The 25,801-nt window shown below is 48.5% G+C and overlaps 1 protein-coding gene across 5 annotated transcripts in view; it reads left to right on the top strand.

The window, feature by feature from the left end:
- Nucleotides 1-615: 615 nt before the first annotated feature.
- SLC39A11 (solute carrier family 39 member 11) overlaps nt 616-25,801 on the top strand; it is a 340,360-nt gene continuing 315,174 nt past the window's right edge. For 2 of the 5 annotated variants that reach the window (XM_070483529.1, XM_070483527.1), the window contains exons 1-3: nt 616-747; nt 4,238-4,356; nt 8,739-8,777. In XM_070483529.1, coding sequence (XP_070339630.1) covers nt 4,249-4,356; nt 8,739-8,777 — 147 coding nt within the window. In that variant the 5' untranslated portion in view covers nt 616-747; nt 4,238-4,248. Of the gene's footprint in view, nt 748-4,023; nt 4,120-4,237; nt 4,357-8,738; nt 8,778-25,801 lie in introns of those variants that run through there. The other 3 variants (XM_070483531.1, XM_070483530.1, XM_070483528.1) reach the window with 2 other exon arrangements.

Below are 25,801 nucleotides of genomic sequence, written 5' to 3'. Positions count from 1 at the left end.
CCACATAGAAAGTAGAGGAAGATGGGCACAGATGTTAGCTCAGGGCCAGTCTTCCTCAGCAAAAAAAAAGAGGAGGCTTGGCAGGGGGTGTTAGCTCAGGGCTAATCTTCCTCAAAAAAAAAAATAAATAAATAAAAGAGCTTTCCCAGCACCAGAGCATCAGTAACTCCTAGTTCAGAACAGAGTCTCAGGCTCCAGCTGCATGTTCAGAACCAGACCCTCAGAGACTGCCTACAGCTGGCGTTTGGACATCCCTCGGGGTGATTCTGGTGGGAGCTGAGTTTGAGGGCCACTGACCTAGAGAATGATGCTGATGGTGGGAGGTGTCAGCCCCCACCCTCTCCAAACGCGTCCTGCTCTGCTGCTGCCTCAGGGCTTTGGATCCAGCTGCCAAAGGTGTGGTCACATCAATGATATCTGGGACGTTCCAAGGTGCTCCTTCCTTGGGTTTCTGAGGGTTCACATAAGACTCAGAGCTTTATACGTGCAGGATGTTCTCTCCTGGGCCTCAGCGCTCTGTCCTACCCGCCCCGATCTGTTCCCAAGCCTGCAGAAGGCTCAGAACCAGAGAATTTATTCTTCAGGCGGGATCTGCCAATCGCGGCAGGGCGGGGCGGGGCCTGGTGGCTGGAGGGACACGTGTGCCGGGAGGGAAGCAGGAAGTGACTTCGGAGTGGAGCCGGCCGAGCCTAGCGAGCGGCTGCGGGGGCTGATGGAAGTGGAGTGGGGGCTTGACAGGGCACCCTAGTGAGTCGGCTTTTCTCTCCTTCGGCGCCTTCGGTTGGGCTGGAGGCCCGGGGTCTGGGGCCGTCACAACAAGCGCGTGGGACTTGGAAGGGCAGCGTGGAGTGTGGAAGGGGGTGCCCCTGAGGAGAGGAGGGGGTTGGAGGAGAAGCAGGGTGCCTTTGGCAGGTGGCAGAGGAGGAGGGGTGCCCGGAGCCCCGCTCTGCCCGCCTCCAGGGCAAGCTGGAGGGCGTTGACCTGCCTGCCTTTGACAGTGGTTCGCCGAGATCCCCTTCATTCAGCGCTTCACAGTGGGCGTGTGGGGGACCCCGGAGCCCTGAGAGCGGAGGTGGCCAACTCTAGCCGCTCGGAGTCCCCTCCTGCTGGCTCTAGGGGACAGCAGGACATCTTGAACTTGCCTGGGATTCTGGTTAAGGTGTAGCAGGCCTGAGATTGTGCATTTGTAACCCATGCCCAGGTTTGGCTGGTCAGCGGACCACACTTTGAGTAGCGAGGTATTAGAGAACTTTTCCACAGTCCTATCAGCCCAAACTCGCATCAGTTGGCTGGATTCCCCACGTGAAGTCAGGGCATGTGTGTGCAGTTTCATTAAGTGCTGTTTCCACCCCTGCAACTTCAGCAACATCTTGAAGCTGGCTCTTGGAGGCAGGGCAACAGGTTTAAAAGGGAGAGAAAAGAAAGAAATCCTCTGTCAGCCAGGAGTGCCTCCTGTGCTGCTGTGGTGGAATGTGCACACATGCCGGGTGGTGTTGGCATCTTTAAAGTTGGAGGAGGTGGAGAGTAATCCTCTCTCCTGCAAACCAATCAAGGTTTTTCTATTAAAATCCAGCTCACCAGGAAGTCTGAGCCCCATTGTGGAAGCTGCTTTTGGGGTGCCATGGCTGACGCCCCCCGTTCCCGAGGGGCTACTGGTCTCCCTATTGGAGAAAACTTTGTTCTCTCAGGACTTTGCAACTGCCTTGCCATTCCCTCATCGGGAAGGAGAACTCACTTTCTAAAGCTCTTGATCTTGGAGAAGTTGTTCCAGTTTCAGACCAGTGCTTCCCACTTCGATGTGCGTGAGCATGCCCCATGGTGCTCCATCAAATTCAGATTCTGGTCCAGCAAGTCTGGGGCGGGGCCTGAGACTCTGCATTGCTGACCAGCTCCCAGGCAGCCTGGTGCTGCTGATTCTCTGACCACCCTTCGAGTAGGGAGGATTTAAAGCAGCAAGTGGAAGAAACTTCTCCAAGGAGTGCTGAGCTTCCTGGCCAGTGATAAATGCTGTGACGTTGGGACGGAAGGGTGGCCTTGGTCTTCCCTCTGTGTCCCTTTTTCTTACGTCTAAGGGCACTCAGATGTAAATGGAGACAGGCTCAGGAGAGTGTTTTCCCCTCCCACTGGCCCCTGGGAACACCCACGAGCTCCCTTGTTTGCTGGCCCAGAAAACCCACGTTGACTTTGGCCTGTTGGCAAATGCAAATGCTTCCTCTTTTTTGTAGCTGTTAAAAGGCACATTCAATACTGGGGGAAAAAAAAATTGTTTTCTTGTTATGATCTGTCTTGGATGATGAATCCTAAGAGGATGATAGCTCTGTGACTTTCTTTGAAATGTTGTTTGAAATTTTGTCCACAAGCAGCTAGAAATAGAAGATTGGTGTAATGATCCAGATGTCTCGGTTTGCAAACAAACACGAACCACTCTTTTTAGGGTGACTTAACAAGATGGCATATGGAAAAGGGTGGGTTTTTAAAAAAATGGTTTTTTGTCTTTATTTGGTGCAGTCAGTATTCTGAGTTCCATTTAGATAATGGTGGCACAGTCTGAATCCAGACAGGCTATTTCTCTCAGAGGTTTCCTGGCACTGGGGCCAAGCCTGGGCTCACCTGGGCTCATCTGGGTTCGCCTGGACTCACCTGGGTTCATCTAGGTTTGCCTGGGCTCCTCTGGGTTCGCTTGGACTCACCTGGGCTCATCCGGGTTCACTTGGACTCACAGCCCTCCTAGGTTTGAATCCTGGCTATGCTACTGAACTCCTTGGCATAAGGGCCCCATCCACCCTCTGCCCGAGTTTCTTCCCAGGGTCAGTAGAGAGAGGCAGTGCCTTAGCTCTCGATCTGCGAGCCCAGGGTTGCTGGCTCCTGATAGAGTGCTGGGACCTGGCAGAGCTGAGCCCAGTAGGGTCGTGTCCAGCCCTGCGGGTACCGGAAGACCAGTGGGGAGCTGAATGAGCCCTTTGAGATGAGGCCCTGAGCCCTGGTGTTTGTGTACCGGAACACAGGGCTTTTCATGGATGGGTTTCTCTGCCTTGTAACTTTCCACAGCGAGAGTCTGCTTCCCTGCTATTTCAGAGCTAGAATTTAAAACATGGTAAAGTCTAGAGGAGGTTCCCTGAGCAAAACCAAGAGGGAATGGTACTTTCCTTTTCTTCCCTTGGTGGGGAGTGGTGTAACTTGAGCTTCGACAGCAGTGTGCTCAGTTGACTAGGGGAAATGCCACTTATGGCTCTGTTTCCTTGTCCTTGCTGAGTGTCTTTTCAAGGTAAGTTGGTTCTTTTCAACTCAACAAATATTTTTTTGGGCGCCAGAAAGCCCTATTTTATAGGGGTGCCAAATGTGAAAAAGCATCATTCCTGTTCTTAAGCAGATAACGATATAAAAGATGGAGGCAAGCCCACACAAAGAAAGCGCCAAAGATGTGCACTGGGGCAGGACTGGAGATGGATCAGGAAAGCAACAGAATGGAAGTTGGCATTAGGTGGGCAACAGAGGATGCTCTGGGTCTGATGACTGGAGACTGGGAAGCAAGGCATGCTGGGAGGGAACCATATGAAGAGAGATTTGGAGCAGGACCATCTGGGGCTTGTTGAAGTTTCCGTAAGTAATGCGGTTAAGCTGGAGTAGGCCCATGCAGGGTATAATGGTAATGGAGACACAAGCTTGAGTAGTCAGCAGGCTAGTTGAAGGTCAGTGATGGAGTGTACCCTGGGCAGGCCCCAGCAGCCTCCACGGGGAGCTGTTGGAAGTTTGATCAGGACTGAGGTGGAAGAGCTTCAAGACGGAATCTGAGCTCGACACCTGTATTCGGAGGAGAAGGCACCCATAGCAGGCAAGGGCAGGTGGGCAGGCAGCCTGGATGAGAGAGCTGCACTCAGGCCTCCCGCACGCCCTGCCTCCGATCTAAATAACCCGTGTTCTTGGACCTTCTCCTCTTTGGAACTATTTCCCCACGTTGTAACTTCTTTCTTGGAGTCTTCTCCTCTGGCATCTCCCTAGGTGCCCCCATGTCTCTCCTTTCAGAATTAGATGACTTCCCATGCCTAGGGGGACCTGGATGAGGAAGCCTGATCTGTGTGCTGGGCCACTGAGGTCACTGAGGGATGGCATAGCAGAAAGGTACATACCACCAACCCTGACAGGCCAGCCAGGTGGAGGGTGTCAGAACACCTTAGAACAAGTATGTGTCACCAAAAGGGACTGCCAGCGGCTGACCTTCTTGCTCCTCTGCACACAGCTGTATCCAGCATGCTCCAAGGCCACAGCTCTGTGTTCCAGGCCTTGCTGGGAACCTTCTTCACCTGGGGGATGACGGCAGCCGGGGCGGCTCTCGTGTTCATATTCTCTAGTGGGCAGGTGAGTTGCCTTGCTTCGGTTCTAGAAGTTTGTGGGGACTCTTAGCAAGCTCTGAAACCACTCCACTCCACATAGCAGGTGCAGACTCTTTAATGCCACTGGCCACACCTCCGGGCTATGGGTGATGTCTGGTCTCTGTCCTCTTATTTTCTCCCCTCTCCCTTCCAGGCCCAGAGAGCAGGTGTGTGCAGCTGCAGACATGGTCACGTGGTGCTGGCTTCTCCCCTCCTGACTTGGAGGGAGTGGGAAGTGAGAAGCCCAGTTACTGAGCCTCCTTTAGCCCTCTGCCTGGTTTCTATCTCCCATCTTGTTTCTTTCAGGCCTGGTGCGGCGGTAATGTGCGCACCTGAAGAAGAGCAATAGGCTTTGGACGAACTGTCCTGGCCTCTGGCCTTGAGTTTGCTGGGATGATTAAAAGACCTTGGGGGAAGGGAAGGGTGTCTGTCTCCGGGGCTCTTCATTCCTCCCCCACCCCTGGTAGGATGAATACGCACAGACCTGCCTCTCCATGTCCCTATAGACCCCCACACCTGTGCACCCCACCCCACACATACTCCACATGTCCCCCCAGTACCCTCACTCAGCCCATCCCCCATGCACCCCATATCTTCCCCACCCATACTCCTCTCCCTCCCCCCATACCCTACACTCCTACACACTGCATGCATACTTCCATACCCTCCTCTCTCCCACCCCCACATATACCCCTGTACATCACACATACCTCACATACCCCACACATATCTCACCCCCCCCACATTCCACACCCACACTCACCCCTCCAGCGCCTACACTCGCTACTCACATCCCCCATAGCCTCTGCCCCCCCAGCCCTGACCCCCTCCTCCACTGACATTCCACATACCCCACCCCTCTCCTCCACAATCCCCACCCACCTCGTATGCCTACAATTCCTTTCTGTTCTCCAGCCCTTGATCCCCTCAGTCCATAGGCCTGGAGGAATCCATCACTCTCTTGATGAATGCAAAGTCCCTACCTTGTTCAGCCCGAAGCCTTAGAAAGGGTGGGCGTGGTCAGCGAGTAAGTGATTTAAGATCTATTTAAACGTGCTGGGAGGCGGATCTGGAAAGTAAAACATGTCGAGGAAGTTGGCACACCAGGCACTCTTGTTCGAGACCGGTAAAGCAGGTGTTGATGTTGGCGATGAGATCCGGCCGCCCCACTGCTCTCCTGCCTCATCTCCTCCCTGGGAGGGTCGGAGCCTGTCAGAGGCTTGGGACTCAAGACTCACAACCCCGAATCCCAGGTTACTGTTGACAGGGAGTGAAAAGTTTTGAAAGCCAGTCCCTGAACGCGACACACCCGGGAGCTGGAGGAGAGGGCACTAGGTTCTCTCACTCTCCTCCTTCAAGACTGCCATGCCACGTTTTCAGGGGTCCCGTCCTTGCGCCCTTCTGGGGCAGAGCAGCCCATGTTTCCTCTTCACCAGTTTCTTTTGAGTGAGAAGGAACCATCTGAATCGCCATAGCTGGGGTCTAGCTGGCCAGGCTGGCTGTGGAGGTCTGAGTTAAACGGAGCACAGTGGTGAGTGGAACTTGTAGCCCTGTGCGGCCCTGGCCCGAGCTCTGGATGCTCTTCAGGGGAGAAGCCATTACAGAGGGGCCCTCTTCTGCTTTGGAGCTGCAGAGCCCCGCCATTTGTCTCGTGTTTGGGTAACCACCCAGGCTAGCAGGAGGAATTGCTAAGACCTTTTTCTGTGTGGAAGCGTCGAGGGGATCCCCAAGACCACCCACAACGTTCAGTGATTCAGTAGAACGACTCATGGGACCCAGCATATAGTTGTACTCATGGCGAAGGTTTATTACAGAGAAAGGACCTACCATAAGATCAGCTAGGGAAGGGCACAGGTGGAGTCTGGAGAAGTCTGTGCGCGGACTGCTGATGCCCCCTCCCTCCTGGGAGGAGGCACGTTGAGAATGCTCCTCTGCCCAGCATCAAATGCGGTAACGTGTGTGGTGTGTCTACCCGTTAGAGACTCAGCCACTGAGGTCTTTATTGGAGGCCGGCCACATAGGCATTCTATGCTGGGCTGGTACCCAAATTCCAGACTCCCAGAAGGCAAGCAGGTGTCTGCCCAAGTCACCGTGTTTGTGAAATAGTCTAGGCCTAGTCACCCACCCTTATCAGATGGGCAATGGGGGCAGCAGTTCAATGCCAGGTTCCCAGAAGCCGGCCAAGGGTCAACCTTGCCATCAGGACCTTCTAAAGACAGCAGGCTCGGGTGGGCTGTGTTAACCCTTTCTGCACAGGAGGTGGGTGTGCCAAGTGGGAAAGGGCACGGCTTGGGGAGACAAAGGCCACCATAGACGTGAGCTCACAGGTGTGCGCTCTGTCCCCCTGAGCAAACCTTGGTTTTCACCTGCCTGAAATGGGGGCTGTGGCGAGGATCATTTGGGATAGCAAGACACTCAGCCATCTGCCCTCCGCTATTATCAACATTGGCTCACTTTCACTCAAAATTTGTTTACCTGATTTAAAAATTCATGTTTTAATTGTAGGAAACATAAAATATGGAAAAGCTTAAAGACATAATAAAAAAGTTCCTGATCCCACTTCTCGGAAAGCAAAACTGAACATGTTTGCTCAAATTTGTTCAGTTGTATTTGAGTATACATAAGTATATACGTAAGTATATACATATCTATTTTGTTTACATAATGGGGATTAAATTGTATTTATAAAACACTCTAGTGTTTTACAACCAGCTTTTCTTACTTGATGTCATAAGCATCCTCCTCTATCCCTAAATGGTTTTTTGATTACTTTGATTATTTTGATTACTTAAATAGCTCTGTGATATCCTGTCATAAGGATGTACTGCAGTTTATTTAGCCATTCCCCAACTGTTGGACAATTAGGTTATGTTCTTTTTTGTGTTGCTTTTTTAGAAATAATCATATGATGAACATAAATCTTTGAGCCCATATCTGATTAGTTCTTTGAGGTAAATGTCTAAAACTAGAATAACAGGTTTATTGACCTTAAACAGAGTATAATTTTTCTCCTTTCAGTATCCAGACGAATGCTGATAGAATGATTTTACCTGACTGCTTTATTCTATCTGTCTGATTTGATTAAATAACTTGGTTAGCCCAACTTGGCTTACGTCAAGGTATGCCTAGAGAAGAATGTAATTTGTACAGCTCACTGGGGTCAAAACCTTCCATCCACCTGACAGCCACTCAGAGGTGCGAGAGGCCGCCTGTGGCTGGAGGTGACTGACCCGGTGGCTCTAGCCACTGGCCTCACTGGGAGTCTTGGATCGGGGTGATCAGTGCCCCACCATGCCTGGAACATGTTCACGTGGCTATACCTCATGTCCCTAACTTAGGCTACTTCTTTAAAAAATTTTTAATGAAACGTAAGATGCACATAGAACGATGCACATTCCGTAAGTGTACATCTTGATGATTTTTCACAAGTGCCTATGAAACTAGTATCCAGATCAAGAACTAGAGGAGGACCAGCCCCTCAGCGGCCCTTTCAGGCTCCCTTCCATCACCCCAACCTCCGCTCCAGGGGCTCTCCCTCGCCTGGAGTCTGACAGCAGAGATTGGCTTTCCCAGTTTTTGTATAGTGTCTAGATGGAGTAATCATATGGTGTGTGCTCTTCTGTGTCTGGCTGATTTCACCCTGTTCATTTTGCAGTTTACTGAATGCCCCCAGCTGGTGGTGAGCTTCCTGTATATCTAACTCTCTCGTGTATGTGTTCTCATTGCCATGTGCTATTCTTTGTGTGACTACATCCTGATTGATGTATTCGTGTCCATTCTACTGTTGGTGGGCTTTTGGGTTGTTTCTAGTCTTTGGCTTTTCAGAGCGTTTCTCTGCCTGTGTTTGGTGAATCCAGGCATGCATTTCCATTAGGTAGTTACTCAGGAGGGGCCCTGCTGGGTCATGGGGTATGCATGTGTTTACGTCTGGTGGATGCTGCCCCTTAGTTTTCCAAAGTGGCTGTGCCAGCTTACACCCCCACCTGCAGTGTGGGAGGCTTTTGGTTGGCCTGCATGCTCCTCTCCAACACTTGTCAAGTTCCATCTTTTAGGCCAGCTACTTAGTAAAGGTTTATAGTCAACATTCATAGGGAGAGCTGAGTAAGAGGCAACACACCGGCCAGTAGAAGCCAGGCATCAGACGGAAAGAATAGTCTGATTGGCTGTGGGAAGGATGGGAGGTTTTAAAAAACTTTTTTCGTCTGGTTCTTGGGCCATTTTGTAAAGGCTCTGGTCCAGCTTTCCAGACAGGTTCACAAACTCCAGCGTGGGCCAGTCTTTATTCATGTGGTTCTCTTAGGTGTTATGGTTTCCTCTTGTCCCAGGAAACATCCTTTAGAAACTGAAACATCTTGTTTTCATTTTCAGAGGCGGATCTTAGATGGAAGTCTTGGCTTTGCTGCGGGGGTAAGTAGCACGCGGTAGGAGGATAAACGGAGATGTGTTTCTTCTAACATTTCTCTGCCAGGCGGTATTTCCACTCTCCCCATGTGGCCTAGATACATCTCTGTAACCTGCAGGTGCTACCGGCCCCTCTGACCACCGACCCTGTTTGTTTCCAGCGTGTGGAATGCCCAGTGAAAGAGGCTCGTTGGGCAGCTGTTTGAGAATTGGTGAAATAAGATAATATTTAGGAAGGCCCAGCACAGGGCTTTGTTGGCACAAATTAAATATTCTCTTTCTCTCTTCCTCTCCCCCCTTAAGAGACCTTTTATTGTAGACGTTTTCAAACATGTAAACAAGTGGAGAGAATCCTATGATGCACCCCAGGTACCTGCACCCAGCTCCAATCATTATGTCAATGATCCTAATCTCGTTTTATCTGTCTTCCCCCAGCCTTCTTGGAAGGGTGGACTATTTTGTAAAAGCAAATCCCAGACGTCATGTAATTTCACCTGTAAATTCAATATATATCTCTGAATGACTTTATTTTTCTTTTAAACAAAATCACCGTGGCATTATCACACCTACCAAAATTAATAATAAGTCCTTATTGTAATCCAACACCCAGTCCACAGTCACATTTCCTCTCTTTTTTTCAGAAGGGTCTTCTAAAATTGTTTTGTTAGAATCAGGATCCAAACAAGATTTTCATATTGAATTTGTTTGTTATACCTTTAAATTCTCTTTTATTCTTTAACAGTCCCACTTTTTCCCCCCACACTAGTAATTTGTTAGAGGAACTGGATCATTTGTCTGTGGAATGACCCACTAACCACTGGTCACAAATCCTTTAGCAGTTCAGATAGTGTCCCATCCTTTGAATGTGGACCTAATCAAATTGTTAGCAGAGAGATCCTTAAAAGTAAGTTTCCATGATGGACCGCTCTGAGATTGGAGCCTGTAACTTGGAAAGAGTTCACAGAACATGGGGCCGGCCCAGTGGCGCAGTGGTTAAGTTTGCATGTTCCGCTTCTTGGTGGCCCGGGGTTCGACCACTTGGCAAAAGCCATGCTGTGGTAGGCATCCCACGTATAAAGTAGAGGAAGATGGGCATGGATGTTAGCTCAGGGCCAGTCTTCCTCAGCAAAAAGAGGAGGATTGGCAGTAGTTAGCTCAGGGCTAAGCTTCCTCAAAAAAAAAACAATGACAATCTTATAACAAAATATCTATTTTTTCCATCTTCTTTACGTGAACACATTTTCTCTTTGCTTATGTTAAAAAAAGAAAAAGCCAAGAACAGAAATAAAATTGATGCATAACCCTGTCTTATTCTAGCAATGACGACTAAGTATTTATCCATGGATATATGAATGAATTGAAAAAACAAGAAAAAAGCCTTGGGGCTGGTCCCGTGGCCGAGTGGTTAAGTATGCTCTCAGTTTGGTGGCCCGCGGTATCACTGGTTTGGATCCCAGGCGCCGACGTGAGACCGCCATCAAGCCATGCTGAGGTAGCGTCCCACATGGCACAACCAGAGGCACTCACACCTAAAATATACAACTATGTACTGGGGCACTTTGGGGAGAAGAAGAAGAAAAGAAAAAAAGACTGGCCACAGATGTTAACTCAGGTGCCAATCTTTAAAAAAAAAAAAAAAGAGGAAGAAAGCCTCATTTATAAAAATACACATTTCCAGGAATCTTTTACTTTTTGACGTTCAATTATCATAAAACAGTGTATTCTATTTTTGTTGTTATGAATCCGTTCTCTGCTGCTAACAGTTGTAATGGTAACTCCACCCGGGAAATTGTCATTTAAGCAGTTAGAGCCCTTGACCCACAGGAGATTTTAAAAATTAAATTGAAGTGTATGTAGATACTCGTATTGCGGGGAGGGATGATAAAGAAATCAATAATAGACTTGCTCGGATAAAGCGTGAGTTGCTCTAGGATCAAAGTCTGTGGGGAAGTAGGGCTGAAATACAAGTCCGGGGGAAAAAGGAATGGTGCGAATTTCTTGACTTTTGACGAAGAGCTTGCTTGTGTGTTTTTGTGCGTCTAGAATATAACCCGGGAACAGAGAATGGTTCACGTAACAGGCAGCTTAGTTTATATGTATTTTTCAGCGGAGAATGATGGGAGTCAAATCCCTATGCTGCTTAGATCCCCGTGGGTACGTTTAAATGGCTGATGGAACAGTTTTATTTAAACCTGTCGATATATGTATGCCAGAAATGCTATCATTTGCAACTTGTTAAACTTAAGATGAAAACATTTTAAATGTCAATTTCAAAATGACTGTCAGGGTCGGGGGAGGCACCTAGTTTTTCAGAATTCTTAGCAGGGCGCACAGACAGAAAGTTTGAAGAACTCTGTTCCGTTCTGTCTTACTGCTTCGGACCCGGGACTTGGGTATTCTCTTCTCATTTACTCTTTGAGGGCAAAGGCTGCTGTGAGATTTACATAGCAAAAGACAAAAAGCAAAATAAAACAAGAAAGGAAACCAACAGATGAAACAGATCGACTATAATGGTCTTCAAGACATGTAAGAGTAAATTTGGGAGCATTAATAACATGACAGTGGAAGGTGTAATTTCCTTAAAAAATATCATTAGACCAGTGTATTATTGTGTTCACTTAATTCTGGGGATCTAAAGTTGTTTTTTAAAGATTGGCACCTGAGCTAACAACTGTTGCCAGTTTTTTTTTTCTGCCCATATCCCCCTAGCACATAGTTGTATATTTTTAGTTGTGGGTCCTTCTAGTTGTGGCATGTGGGATGCTACCTCAGCATGGCCTGACGAGTGATGCCATGTCAGCACCCAGGATCCGAACCAGCGAAACCCTGGGCTGCCAAAGCAGAGTGCACAAACTGAACCACTCGGCCACGGGGCCGACCCCTAAAATAATTTTACTTCTGATTTTAAAAATAGTGGGTACTAAAAAAGAGATTCTAAAAGTTATTTATCAGAACATAAATCATTTACTTTTTTGAAGGTGACCTTGAATCTGAGCTAGTTGCACAAAGTAAGTCCTGCCGATCACCAGATGAACAGAGGAGAGGGAAAGGATGATGTGGGGACAGGTGGGGAGATTTCAGTGGCGTTGGTGCCTAGAAGTGGATGCTCATAAACGCCTCCCCAAACTAGGGACAAGCAAGAGAGCCCTGGTGGCCTGAGCTGTAATAATTGCTGGTACTTATCCTGGAATGGTTTATATTTAATATGGACAACCTGCTGGCTAGGGCAGTCATTTTCAACCAGGGGCCATTTTTGCCCCCCAGGGGATGTTTGGCATGTTTGGTTGTCACAACTGGTATCTAGTGACTAGAGGCCAGGGATACTGCTCAACATCCTATGATGCACAGGACAGGCCCACCCACAACAAAGAGTTATCTGGCCCAAAGTGTCAGTGGTGCCAGGGCTGAGAAATCCTGGTCTAGAGCATTTTGATGTATCATCTCTAGTCACAGAGTGGAATGTGTAAAAATTCAGATGTATCTAAAGTTAGAAAAAAAATAAAAAGTCCCCTTGCTTCCCAGAGGTCCCTACCATTAACTCTGAGTGTGTGTGTCCTTGGAGAACTGTATTATGCACATACAAAGTGTTGGGACAGTTAAATGTGCCAGAATGCCTGGTATTATAAAGGCTTTGCTTCCTCAACACAGCTCTGAGATGCTTTGAATAAATGTCTTGAAAAAGGGAAAATTGGCCGTCAGTCAGTTGGCTGGGGTCCCGTGGTGCCTTGCCCAGATGTAACGTGGTTTTACGATCAGCTGTGCATCCATATATGTGTGTGTTGTATGCGCGTTGAAGTACGTGTCTGATAGAATGCAGCAGTGATGTATTTATGCGATATGTCATTGTGCACCGAAACAGGTGTTTCTGTAAGAGATTCCTGGGACACAGGACAAATGTATTGTAAATGTGTTGAGCAATATGTTTTGCAGGTGTTTTTCCTCATTAACGGGGCCTTGGAAGTGTTAATCAGTTCTCGTTAAACGACTCCTCCTGGAATCTGTTTGCCTATTTTTCTCCTGACTCTAAATCACTCTCGAGTCTCCAGTAATCATTGTCTTTCTCCTCTCACCACCCTTGTCTGGCTTTAATTTTTGCCTGAGGCATGAACTTAATGGAGAATAAATATTACTATTAAAAAAAAAAAGCATAGTCATTATTCATTGTTAGAATCCTAGAGTAATACAACTTTAAAGCTGGGAAAGATTTTAGATGATTATAATAGCTAATATTTATTGAGTCCTTACGGTATCCAAGGTGCTCTTTCAAGCATTTTTGTGTAGGTCATCTCATTTAATTTTTTTTTTTTTTTTTAAAGATTTTATTTTTTCCTTTTTCTCCCCAAAGCCCCCCGGTACATAGTTGTGTATTCTTCGTTGTGGGTTCTTCTAGTTGTGGCATGTGGGACGCTGCCTCAGCGTGGTCTGATGAGCAGTGCCATGTCCGCGCCCAGGATTCGAACTAACGAAACACTGGGTCGCCTGCAGCGGAGCGCGCGAACTTAACCACTCGGCCACGGGGCCAGCCCTCATCTCATTTAATTTTCATAACAACTCTATGAGCTATGGACCAGGGACTGTGGTTCACGCCCACTTTACAGGTGAGGAAACTGAGGCACAGCGAGTATCAATAAGTTGTTCAGGATGATACAGTGGACAGAACTGGGATTTGAACCCACAGTCTGACTGTAGCACTCCCACTCTGAAACCACAATGCCTTCCAGCTGATGTGTGGTCCAGCTGCCTCTATTTACAGACAGGAAACAAATCCAGAGAGAGAGTAAACGACTTATCCAGGATTGCAAATTGCTAGATGGGGGCAGAGCTAGGACCAAACCCAGATGCGAAGCCAGGGGCTGCCAGCATTTGGCTGTGTGACCTTGGGCAAGCTCCTTAGTCTGCCTGGACCTCAGTTGACTCTGTTGAGAGCTGAGGACATTGGACTGGATGATTCTTTAAGAGCTTCTTGGATCCCCACATTTAAGCAGGTGAGTTCCCGCACATCCTTTTGCTCTAAGGCGATTGTGGAGTGTTGCAGTTTGCTTTTGGTTCACCTGTCTGCCTCCTCACCTCTTCAATGGCAACTTTAAACATGTAATTGAATATCTTTTCATCCAAGTGAGAAAGCAGTCATTGTCCCAAAAGATAAATGTTGAAATGAATTTGAAGAGGCTGAAGGCTTGAGGGTCACCGTTTTAATTTTCTGTGCTCTGGTTCTGATGTCTCTTTTTGGTGAGGCTTGAACTAACTAGGAATCTCTAAATCCATGTACATTCTCTCTCACAGAAGGAGCACTTGTGTGGAATAAAAATGACCGTGAAACTGAGGAAGAGAAAGACAGCCTACCAATCGAGAAGCTTACTTGTAGGCATGAAAAGGCAATTTAATATCTATTATTTAATCCCACAGGGAGCTGGTTTCTTATGCAAGACATAATTTTCTTGAGGAGATTTTGGCTGAGTCTGCTTTTGTGCAGTAAGTGGGGAATAATGTTTTCTCCGAATAACTGGCTCGCTGTTGGAAGTTAATGATGCTCTCCAGTGATGGCCGCTGTCTGGAGGGATGCTGTGGAGAAATGCATAGGAAGAAATGGACTTAAATTGTATCTGGGGGATATTTCAGCCAGATCCATTGGAAAGGTTTATTCTAGAGTGAATAGCAGGGAGAGAAAAGCGAGGGTGGGGGACAGCCCTTGAATTGGGTCTTCAGAAATCCTGGCTTTTCTACTTCTGGCTTTACAGATCCTGGATTGGGAGGTAATGATTGCTTCCCAGTAACCTTTTCTCCTTCTTATTGCCTGAAAGGAGAGAAGCTCAATATGTCCTAATGGAAATTTTTCAATGTGAGGTCTTTTGGACCACACTGTAATGGCCTGGGCCACAGTCAAAGTACCGCCAGATGGTGTGAAAGGGGCATGTTAACTGGCTCTGATGAGGTTCCTGCAAAGATCATTGCTCTCCGTTTCTCTGAGCCAGGACTTTCCTCTTCATGAGGCTAAGAGAAACACAGGGACCCCAGATGGCCTCCCAGGAATGTTGGACGTACTTGGACCTAGAGCAGATCCTACCCCAGCATCACTTTGACTGGACAGATCACTGTAGAAGTTTCAGGGCAATTGTCCAAAGTGGAGCTCATCTCTTAAATTTGCTTTTCCAAGATTCTGGGAGCTGGGGAGCCCCAGGGCCTCCTAGATTCTACTCTCTGCAGGTTTCCTTGTTCTGTACTGGGGTGCAATGACCAGGGAGGTGATGCTTGTCTATTTTAGGGCTAAGGCTGCCCTTTAGCTGGGTGCTCAGTAGAGAATTGAGGAGGTATACCCGGACTGGCTTGGCGGGACTTTGAGCCACCTGCCTCAGGGGTCTCGCTTGGCAAGCTAAGTGTGGCACAGTGCATGAAAAAGATGTGGGGAAGGGCCCTTCTCTAAGCATGACTGTTGATGAAAATAATCCGTAACCAATCTATAAATGAAAATTTGGGTGAGTTTATTCTGAGCTGAAATCTGAGGACCATGGCCCGGGGCCATTCTTCCAGAAGGAAGAAAGGGCACCAAAGAAGTGAGGTATACAGAGTGGTTTTATACCCCCAAACAGGACGTTTCACATATGATTGAAATGTCCCTCCCACAATAGTCACAAGATTGCCCTGTCAGCACAGTGCTTGATGGACACAGCAGGTAGTGGGTCTGCTATCTTCGTGGGCGTAGCAGGAGGCAAGTCTATTGTCTCGAGCTGGGTGGTCACAGGTGAGTGCAGCAATCAGTTTCTAGCCTAAGGAAAGATGCTTAATCCTTAAGGAGACTCCAACGTTGGGAGAGGGAGGGAAGTTGCACCTTTATTTCAAGGGCCTTTGCTCTTGCCACACGGAATCTCTAAAGCAGATATACAATGCATACTCAAGGCCTCGGTCAGGCCCTTTTGGAAAGACAAGGTCAGGCCGAATTAGGTTTATACCAAATGGCTTCCTCATATTCTCCAATATATCCTATTGCTTGCCATTTTTATTTGTCATGACTATTCGCAGCCTTGCTCCAGGGGTCTTGGCACAGTCATTAAGGGGCACCTGCCACCTCTGCCACCTTTGCTTCCTGCGTAGTGATGCTGCAAGACACCAAGACTCCAAACTCTCGTCATTGAGGGATTGGGACCCTTAAGGTTTGTGTGATGAGGCATTTCATTTTTAAACGTCTCAAATGGCCGGTTTCCAGGGGGAAAACTTCTGTGTCTCAGCTTGGATTAAGGTTCTCAAACCGTGCCCGGCCCAGGCAGGAGATGCTGAGCATATCATGAGAGACGAGGCTGACTTTTGACCTGGCGCTCCTGGCGCCCAAACGGTAGTGGTTCTTGTGAGCTCGAGGACGATGTGATGACAGCTCTGTCCCCTGGTCCTCCCCTCATCCTGTGCACCCTGGGCCAGCAAGATGAGGACCCTCCTTCCTAGCACATCCTGACTCCTGACTGTACGTTGGGAGGAAAGCAAAGTCTCGCTGCAGGAAGCGAGGGTGGCGAGGTGAGGGAGGAAGAAGGGAGAAAGAGGAGAAAAGCACTCAGGAAGGAAACAGTTTATTATTTTTGTTCTTGTATTTTTTTCTTTTCAATTTCATGCTTCAGATTTCCAGTGTCATTATAGACAGTGTGGGGGAGGACATGATATATTACCTTTTCTCCACGGCCGATGGAAAGGGGCGGCGTTTGTCTTGGTGGAAGAGCTCACGCGTATTCTTTGCCCCGCTGAGCATCTGGGGCAGGTGGTGTGGCCCTGAGGTCTGCCCAGGGCCCCCTGGATGGTCACTTCACTTGCCTGTCGCTCCCCTCCTTCCCCGAATGCATCCTCAGGCTACTTCCACTCTCGTGGCCTGGACATCCTGCTTCCCCCTTGTTCCTTCTGCCTTTCCTTCCGGGCCTGGGTCTACTCTATAGACAGGGCCGGGGCGTTCTCCTTGGGGGTATCTGTTCCTCTTTGTTTGGGGGCACCTTTCCCTGTTCTCGTGAAGGAGAAGGTGAGCATGTACGTGAGTGATGAGCAGGAGATTAAAAAAAAGGCCTAGAGATTCAGTTTAAATAGTCAGATGTGAATTCTCCCAAAGTCGCAATAACTCTTACACATCTCTCTGTAGGAACAGGTAGATGTTTCATGGATATTTTAGATCTTAAAATAGGTCTTTTAAGATGATTGGCTCATTTTTCATTCATTCGTTCATTCAGCAGTTAATCAGCCCCTGCTGCATTGCCGGCGCTGTGCCAAGTGCTGGGGATTTGAAGAAGTGAAAGGAGACGGTCTCTGCCTTTAAGGAAGTTATGATCTAGTGGAGAGGCGGGCACACTACACTGGTGGTCCAAATCCAGCCCACTGCTTGTTTTTGTAAGTAAAGACTTATTGGAACCCAGCCATGCCCGTTTGTTGGCATATCGTCGGTGGCTGCTTTTGCATTACGCTGGCAGAGCTGAGGCGCTCCAGTAGGGCTCTTCCCTGCAAAGCCAAAAATATTTGCTGCCTGGCCCCTTACAGAACTTTGCTGACCCCTGATGTGGCTTATGGCAGGGTTTTCTGAGGCCTGGTGGCAGTGCAAGCAGCCTGAGCAGGACTGTGCTGGAGATCAGGATCATGGCTCTGTGCCGTGCAGGGCCAGGGCTGGAGGTCTCCAAATGCTCCCTGGAGTGTCTGGTGTTTTCCAGTAGGTGATTTCCTGGGGACCTGGCTTTGTGGTGGGCCCCTCCCAAAGGGGGCCTGGCCTTTGCTTATGAAATTGATGCTACTGCTCCCCCTTTGCCCAGATGGGCCGTTGAAGAATCATCAGAGGCTGGCTTTGCAGTGAAGTATGATAAATTGTGTGGCCCCTTTTGCTCCATTCACCTTGTCACATAAGGCATACTGTGTCAAGACAGATGGCCAAGGGCAAAAGTGTGCACTTTGAGATTGTGAAATAAAACTAGGTTCCCCAGTTCAAACCAAACTGAAGTTCGCAGCTGTCATTAGCATCCGTGGTCTAGCAGAGTGAGCTAATTGGTCTAATGACCTTGGTAGTTCAGTTCCAAGGGGCTCTCTGGCTTTGAGGACGCCCCTTCATTTTGATTCAGCGGTTTGCCGCCCTGGCTGCATGTCAGAATCATCTGGAGAGATCTAAAAAGCCCAGTGCCCCGGACACACCCTGGACTAACTACATCAGAATCTTGGGGGGTGGGATAAGGCTTCTGTAGTTTCTAGAGCTCCCAGGTGATTGAAACGTGCAGCCAAAGCTGAGAATCCCTGTTCTGATGGAGGCTACGGTTTAATGAAGGATGCGCTGGCGTTCGGGAAAAGCAGCCTCCCTCCAAAGACTCTCTGCAGCTGTGGGGCCAAGAATCCGACGGAGCCAATATGTCGGGTTGGGGTCATGGCTGGAGGAGCACTGGACGTGGAGGCTGGGGCCTTAGAACTTGGTGGAGGGAGCCCAGGGAGGGTTCTGCTGCCTGTCTGTTGTAGGCTCCATGGCAGTCCCCCATGTACTTGGCAGTTGCCTTGGCTCCTAAGTCTGACTGATTTTAAGACCAGCCTGGGGTGGGAGCAGGGCAGTTGTACTCTCAGATGTGTTTTCCAGTGGGTCAGGGGACGTTGGTCAGCTGCTAGCTGGGAACTCAGGCTCTTCCTCTGGGCTCCCTGGCCCTGGCAAAAGAAAGATGGGAGGCAGGCTCTTTACTGCTCGGAGAACTTGAGCTTGAATTGAAATTCAACCTGATGCACAGTCCTCATTGGATCACATACTGTGTCTGAAAAACCTCAAGACTGGCCAGACCTTCTGGGAGTCATCTCAGGCATCCCTCTGCCATCAGACAGGGAAACGTTTCACTGAATCCAGACAGATGGTGGGAGTGTAGCTTGTTCCTAAAGACTTTTCTGAAGCAAGACTTTACACTATATATATATATATATTTGTAAATTAATTGAGTGTTTAGCTAGTTTGTTAGAAACTAATCTAAATGTCTTCTGCTGCAATTTAAATAGTAGAGAGTAGCTGACATCATTTCTCGTAGGCATCTTAGTACAAATCACATTAAAAAGCGTTTATTGAGTGTCAGTTCTTTTGAAAGATACTCTGCAAGGGATCAAAGTTAAACTTGGTTAAGTTTTGTCCTTTAGCCTTTGCATGAGAAGACCAAATCTATACACATCATTAACACAAGTGCTTTGTGCAGAGGCTGCCGTTGGACTGCACATTCTTGCTTTTCAGCAGTGGCTTGCTCACAAGAAGGGACAAGAGCCAGAAACCAAAGCTTTGTCAAGGGCCTGTGCGATTCAGGAATGGCTCAGATGTGTTCTGTTTGCAGAATAGCCATTTATTTTCTTCTTTGGACAGCACCTGCCCAGAATGTGGGAGCAGGGAGAGAATTGTTTTCAGGCCAATCCATCAACCATTTAGTGAGACCTACTATGTGCAAAGCATCGTGGGGAGTATGCAAAGGAGCAGGATAGAATCCCTCCCCTCAAGGGGCTTTAGGTGGGCCAGGGAAGAGAAGTCACATTCACCTGTAATCATGAGACAGGTCAGTGTGTGGTTGTAGGAAGGTAATGGACAAGGGGTGGTGGGAACCCAGAAGCTGGGAGGTTACATGTAGTTGGGGAATGAGATCTTGTTCATGGATGAAGCTCAGGTTGGACGGTAGGTAGAGTTTGGGGGTGGGGAGGGTGCAGAGGAAAGAACTGAATTATAGGCAGAAGGAACAGCAACTTGGAAGCATAACAGTGGGGAATACAGGGCTGTTGAAGGAACGGCGGTTGGTCTGGTTGGGAGGTGATGCCAGAGGGGCCGGTTGGGGCCTGGATGTGCATAGCCTGGGGTCCCGTGGAAGAGAGTTGGTGCTGTGTTCTCCAGATTGGTGGGGAGACCTTGGAGGTTTTTGAGAGGGGACATGATGAGAGATGTACTTTCAGGCCGTGCGTTCTCTTGGTAGCAGGGAGCGTGCCGGGGGAGGCTGGCAGTGGAGAGGTAGGTTGGAGGCCGTTGCATCACCTTAGTGATGTCTTGACTCATTAGAGGGCTTCACTTCAGGCAAAGGCAGAGGAATTAGATGGGAGAGAGCAAAGGACACTCCCGCTGGAGAACTGAGAGGACTCGGCAGTCCTTTGATTGTGAAGGTAGCCTAAGAGGGGTCAGGCTGTCACAGGTGCTGTGTTCCTGGAGCTACTTCCCCTGGGGCTGTTGGAGAATTTGGGCATCACCCATCCTGGCTTGTGGGCTAAGGGACTTTACTAGAAACAAGGAGGCGGCAGGTTGGCGGGGGGGGGGGGGGGGAGGTCTCTTAAGTTTACATCAAGCCTTTCTCATTTGAGTGGGTTTGTCCTTTGGAATCTGTGTGTCGGGGTGGTCTCCATGGCAACCAGACACCCACAGCTAGTTGTCCTGATGGTGATGTTTCCTGCTGCTCTGCTTATGATTAGGTTTGACTGAGAGTAACTGAGACTTAAAAAATAGTGGCTTAAACTACAAAAAACTCCTCTCCGGTAGAAGAAATCCAGAGAGCATGGCTGGGAAAGTAGGCCAATGGAATCACCAGGGATCTAGATTCCTTTTTTTGCTCATTGCTTTGCCCCAGTGGGGAACCTTTGTCTTTTTGGCCCAAAGTAGCTGCTAGAGCTTGGGTCATCACATCTGCCTTACAGGCAGCGAAATGGCAAGAAGGAGAGAGATTCCTTGCGAGTCCTGCATGACAGCTCCACTTACCTCTCTTGGCCAGAACGTATTCATATGACCTCATCTAGCTGTAAGGAAGGCTAGCATGCATGGCCTTTTAGCTCTCCTGCAATGCACCCGACTAAACCTTGGTATTCTGTTACCGAAGGAGAGGGGAGAATGGAACCTGGACTAGGCCATTAGCACTCTTGGCTGCACAACCTGTGCAGAGAGAGCTTTGAGCCCTAATGCTCTTATTGATTTACCTTCTCTGTGTACCTTTCATAGATGCCATTTTTCAAATGAGTTGTGTTATTTCTTTCTTTAACTAGTTTCTTTAAAAATGGAGGAGTAATACATGAACCTGGTAAGAAATTCAAATAGTACAAAGGGTATACAGTAAAAAATAAGTCCCTTCATCTCTTTGTATCAGCCAGGGTTTTGGGGGTCCTGAATGATGGAAAACCTAACTGAGATTGGCATGAGAAAGGAACGTGTTGGCCCATGCAATGGAAATATCCAGGCGTAGAACTGGCCTCAGATACCCCTACACTCTGTGGATCAAAGGACGGCAGCGGGACCTGGGTTTCTCCATCTCCTGGCCCTGCCTTTCTCTGTGTGGCTCCACTTTCGGATACTCTGTCCACCTGCCCTCAGGGTCAAGTCCAGAGGAAGAAGTCTTTCTTCGACAGCTAAAACAGTCTTGGAACTGAGGTTCATGGGCAAGGAGTAACTGGCCTGACTTGGGTCATGTGCTCGTCCCTGAACAGTAACCCCTGTGGCCACAGAGGTGTACTGTGTTAATTGGCCAGGCCTGGGCCACCTGCCTCCTCCTCCCCCCATTAGATAAAAAACAGAGACTAAGAATCACTAATAATGGGGGGAGAGATGGCCCTTCTGAGCAAAATTGAGATATTGTTGCTAAAGTGGGGGTAATGGATGTTGGGTAGCCAACATACAGCCAATGTGCCCCACACTCCTCAAGATGCAGCACGTGTCCCCCACACTCCTGTGTCAGTTAGAACTCACCCAAACTTAGTGGCTTGGTCAGCAACAGTCTGTTCTTTCTCGTGATTCTTGGTGTCTTAGCTCAGCTGGCTGGTTCTTCTGGTCTTGCCTGGGGTCACTCATGAGGCTTTGGGCATCTGGCAGCTCAACTAAGCTGGAGGGAGTAAGAGGGTCTCACTCACAGGCCTGGGGTCTTGGTGCTGTCTGGGTCTTTGTCCACACGGTGGCTCCTGGGTCAGTGGTGCAGTGCAGGCTTCCTTACGTGATGGGGGAAGTGTTCCGAGAAGGTGCAGGTGGAATCTGCGAGGACTCTGGAGGCCTAGACTCTGGAGCTTACACAGGGTCACTTCTGTCATGTTGTATTGGCCAAAGCAAGGTGCAAGGCCCACCCAGTTTCAGTGGGTGGGGAAACGCTCTCTAGATCTTGGTGGGAGGAGTCTGGAAAATGTCCTGGCTCTGCTCTAACGTCTTCCACCTCCCCTTGCAGGTGAGGCCTGTTGACAGCCTGTCTTTCCAGAATCAATATTCCTTTCTTGTCGCCTAGCGCCTGCCGTTTCCCACCATCACTGGACCCCTACCATGGGTCTCCCTTTGTCTTGTTTTCTCCATCCTGCCTCTCAGCTTCTGTTTGGGCACCACCTTGCACCCAGTGAGAGGAAATGCTGGCTTCCCGAGTTTCCATGCAGTTTGCTAACTTAAAAACGCAAGGAAGAAATCTGAAGACCCAGTGAAGCTTAATTTGTTCTCTCTATGCAGCAGAGAAGCAAAACCTTTATGAACCCAGATTAGTCATAGGTCTTCTAGTCTCCTGAGAGGAAAGAGTTTGGGCTAAATTCTTCTCAGTACGAGGGCTGTGTTGTTGTGGAAGCAAGAATCAGGTACTGGACGAGGTGGCATTCGGTGGCTAACAGTCACGCCATCTCCCCGGAGCCTTTTCGTGTGGAGGATGATGTGGAGTCGGTGAGCCGAGGAGTCAAAAGAAAGATTTCTTGGACTCTCAAGATCTGGCGGTAGTGCTCTTTTATTTAGAGAATAGTGTGGAATAGCATGGGGACAGGACCCATGGGCAGTCAGAGCTGCTGCATGGGGACAGGACCCACGGGCAGGAGGAGCTGCTGCTGGCATGGGAAGCTGCTGCTGCAAACATGGGGGGAGAGTAAAGCTAAATTTAAGGCATAGGTATGTGAGTTATCTCTTTACAAGACAAAGGAAAGAATATGTAAAAAAGTTGTTAAAATGATATCAGTAGGGTTCTGGTTATTGGGTGGTCCTATAACTTTTAGATAAGAATCAAACTGGATTAAGTAAATGGCAGAAGCCACCGCTTAAATATTATCTTCAGCTAAAGACAAAGGAGGATGTTGGGGAGAGGGGTCAGTTACATGAGGTTGCCAGACAGTAAACAACTTAAGTTCTTGCCTTTGGCATTGATTAAGAGTTTCTAGAGATAAGGTGATCCCCCTTCTTCCTGGCACAGAGAGGGAGGCGTCTTTACAGATGGAGATTTCCCTTACAAATGTAAATGTTTCCCAACAAAGGGCAAGCAAACCCTGCTCCTCAGAGTTGCTTTTATTAAAAGTAACCAGCCCCCTTCTCATCTGCAGTTTTAAAAGTAACCAGCCTGAAAATCCTCATCAGAGGACACACGGCCTCTTGAGAATAGCTGTGTCCAGGCTGTGGAATTGGAAGAGGCCTGGGAGAAATACCACGTTTTACATCCTGTGCTTCAGCATTGCCCGGTTTTGTTAACCTGCACCTATATTACTTTGATTTTTTTTTTTTAAGGGTCAGAAATTCCCTTTCGCATTCAGGCGTCAATCTCCCCCGCTCTTTGCAGAAGAGTCTCCGTCTCATTTTATGAACGTACTTTATGGATATCAAGAGCATTTTGCTGAGGGCAGAGTGATGGAGAGGAAGCCCGTCCTGGTGTTGCTTGGGTGGGTGTGTGGGCAGAGCAGAGAGACAGTGCCAACCTGTGGTTTCTGTCTCCCCTAGGGCCCCCACAAGTGTGGTGAGAAACACGGAGACCATGGGGCTACAGTCGCGGGCTGGGAATCCTTGCTTGCTGCCTTTCCCGGGGCCTAGAGAGGTTTGTCAGCCTCAGGGTCAGGTGCAGGATGGAGCTGGGGCTTTCTTGGCCTCACTCCGCTCTTCCTCCCTGATGCCTCCTACCCCGAGGAAGGGGACCTCAGGAGTGCCTTGTCCCACTGAGGCCGCAAAGCAGAGCTCAGATCCCACGCAGTAGTGAAGAGAGTGTTCGGGCTTAGACAGGGAGTCCCGAGGCCTGGGTTGTATTTGTTGCTGAGCTGCTGGCAGGCCCTGTGATTAGCAGCAAGTCCATTAACCTCCAGGCATCTCCCGGCTCCGCAGACTTGAAATCCTTCCCCTCCTACCTTGTGCAAATGGTGGGAGGAAAAATCAAGTCATGACTGTTTAATGCCTTTGTGCCCTCCAGAGCAGAGGAGCGGAATATCATGGAGGCACACGTTTTAATAGCTGGCAAGGTGAGGCTGATCTTTGCTGTCAGGGTGCCCCACTTTTAATCCCATATCTGACTTTGGCTTTGGGGCTGTGAGCTGTTTCCCCAGACTTGATAAACAGCAAACAGGTAGAACCATTAGGCCCCGATGGGGATTCAGCTCCGTGAGCATTGTGCATCTGACACGCAAGTGAAGGGAAGGCTTCACACTTACCTGTGCACAGATTTTCTTTTCTTTCTTTCTTTCTTTTTTCTTTGGCTGTAGCGTTTCTTTGGAAATCTCTCTCCATTTCTGAAGCTCTGGTCTTCTTGTGAAGAAATCAACCACGACAGCCCTGGGGCTAAGTGAGTTAGTTCTCCGGGAGGGTGGAAAAATATATATCTGTTAAATGCATAAACAAGGGGAAAACAGATTACTATCGTATTTAAGGCAGGAGGAAGGGTCACAGAGTCATTGCCTCTTCATAAGCTTTAAGTAGATTACCGATTAGAATTTGTGGAACACTCTGTAATTATGCATGAAGAGATCTGGGGGGTGGGGGGTGTCCATGAGCTGACTTCAGGGAACACTTGCATCTTATGGCTTGTGAGTCCCAAATGTTATTATGTGACATTGGTTTATTGCTTTGTATCTTTCAAAGCACCTCCCCATCCATTACGTCATCTGATTCTCACAGTAATCCTGTAGTTTGTAGGTTTTGTTATTTGCATATAATAGATGAAGGGTGTGCTGCATCCCATGCTGGGCTCCTTTGTCTGACCTGTCCATAGGGTGCTTAGGGCAGAGGGGAAGAGAAGGGAGCCTCCCGGGGTCCTCCTGGTCTGCTCCCCACAGCCCCACCTCCCCGGCCCCCTCATTCCTAGCCCAGGGTGTGTCAGGCACTGGCGATAAAACAGTAAACATAGCAAACAAAAATTCCTGCCCTTGTGGGACTGCTGTTCTAGCAGAGAGAGTCATATGATAAACAGACTCTGCAATAAAACATATCATATGTCTGCCAGAGATAAGTGTGATGGAGAATGATAAAGGAAAGGAAGAGGATAGAGAGTGCCCTGGCAGCGGTGGGAGTCATGAGTATTGCAATCTTAAAAAGAATAAATCAATAAAGGCTGACATAGGGGAGGCTCTCCATAATTTTTTTTTTTTGATGTAGTGAATAAAGAAACAAATGCTCAAGTGGATGGAAGGATGGATGGCTAGATGGATGAATGGATGGATATGGATGGAGGGATGGATGGATGGAAGAGGAAGGATAAATTCTACCCTCTATAGATTTGTGCTTACTTTGAGAGCCTTAGTGTGCCTAAATATTTTCACCCCCCTCCCACTTCCTTAATCAGTGGAGAGCATCTTAAGTGCGACTTGATCTCATGTAGCCCCTGGGGAAGGGGAGCTCCTCCCTGCTGGAGAGAATGAGCATCCTACTGGTTTGGAACGGGAATGCTCCTGGAGCTGTGCAGGTTGAGTGGGGAAGTAAATTGCGTGGGAGAGTTTGCCTGTCATTTACTCCAGCGTGGCCGCCTTGTTATGGACCTACTTCCCAAAGCCCCGGGGTTTGCCAGCTCTGTCCCTCTGGGGGCCTGGTCCCTTCCAGATCCTTGCCATTGAGAGTTTGCTCCTTAAGGAAATTTAGCGTCTCATTTTCCCCATCATAATCTACCAGCCCCCTCCAAGGTGGGACTGAGTACCCTTGACAAGCATCTGTAGCTCTCCATGCTTATTCTATATTGCACTTGTCTCTAGATCCTAATTGCCTGTTACTTCTCTTCTTCCTTCCCAGACTCGAAGCACCTAGAAGGCAGGGGCTGTCTTGTTCACTGTTGAGCGTTGGTCCCTAGTAAAGGGACTAGAACATAACTGGCACTCAAAAATATTTTTAAAATAAGTGTTGAATGAGTGTG

This window comes from Equus asinus, chromosome 13, assembly GCF_041296235.1.
Source record: "Equus asinus isolate D_3611 breed Donkey chromosome 13, EquAss-T2T_v2, whole genome shotgun sequence".
Lineage (NCBI taxonomy): Eukaryota > Metazoa > Chordata > Mammalia > Perissodactyla > Equidae > Equus > Equus asinus.
This window is presented reverse-complemented; position numbering and strand designations above follow the sequence as displayed.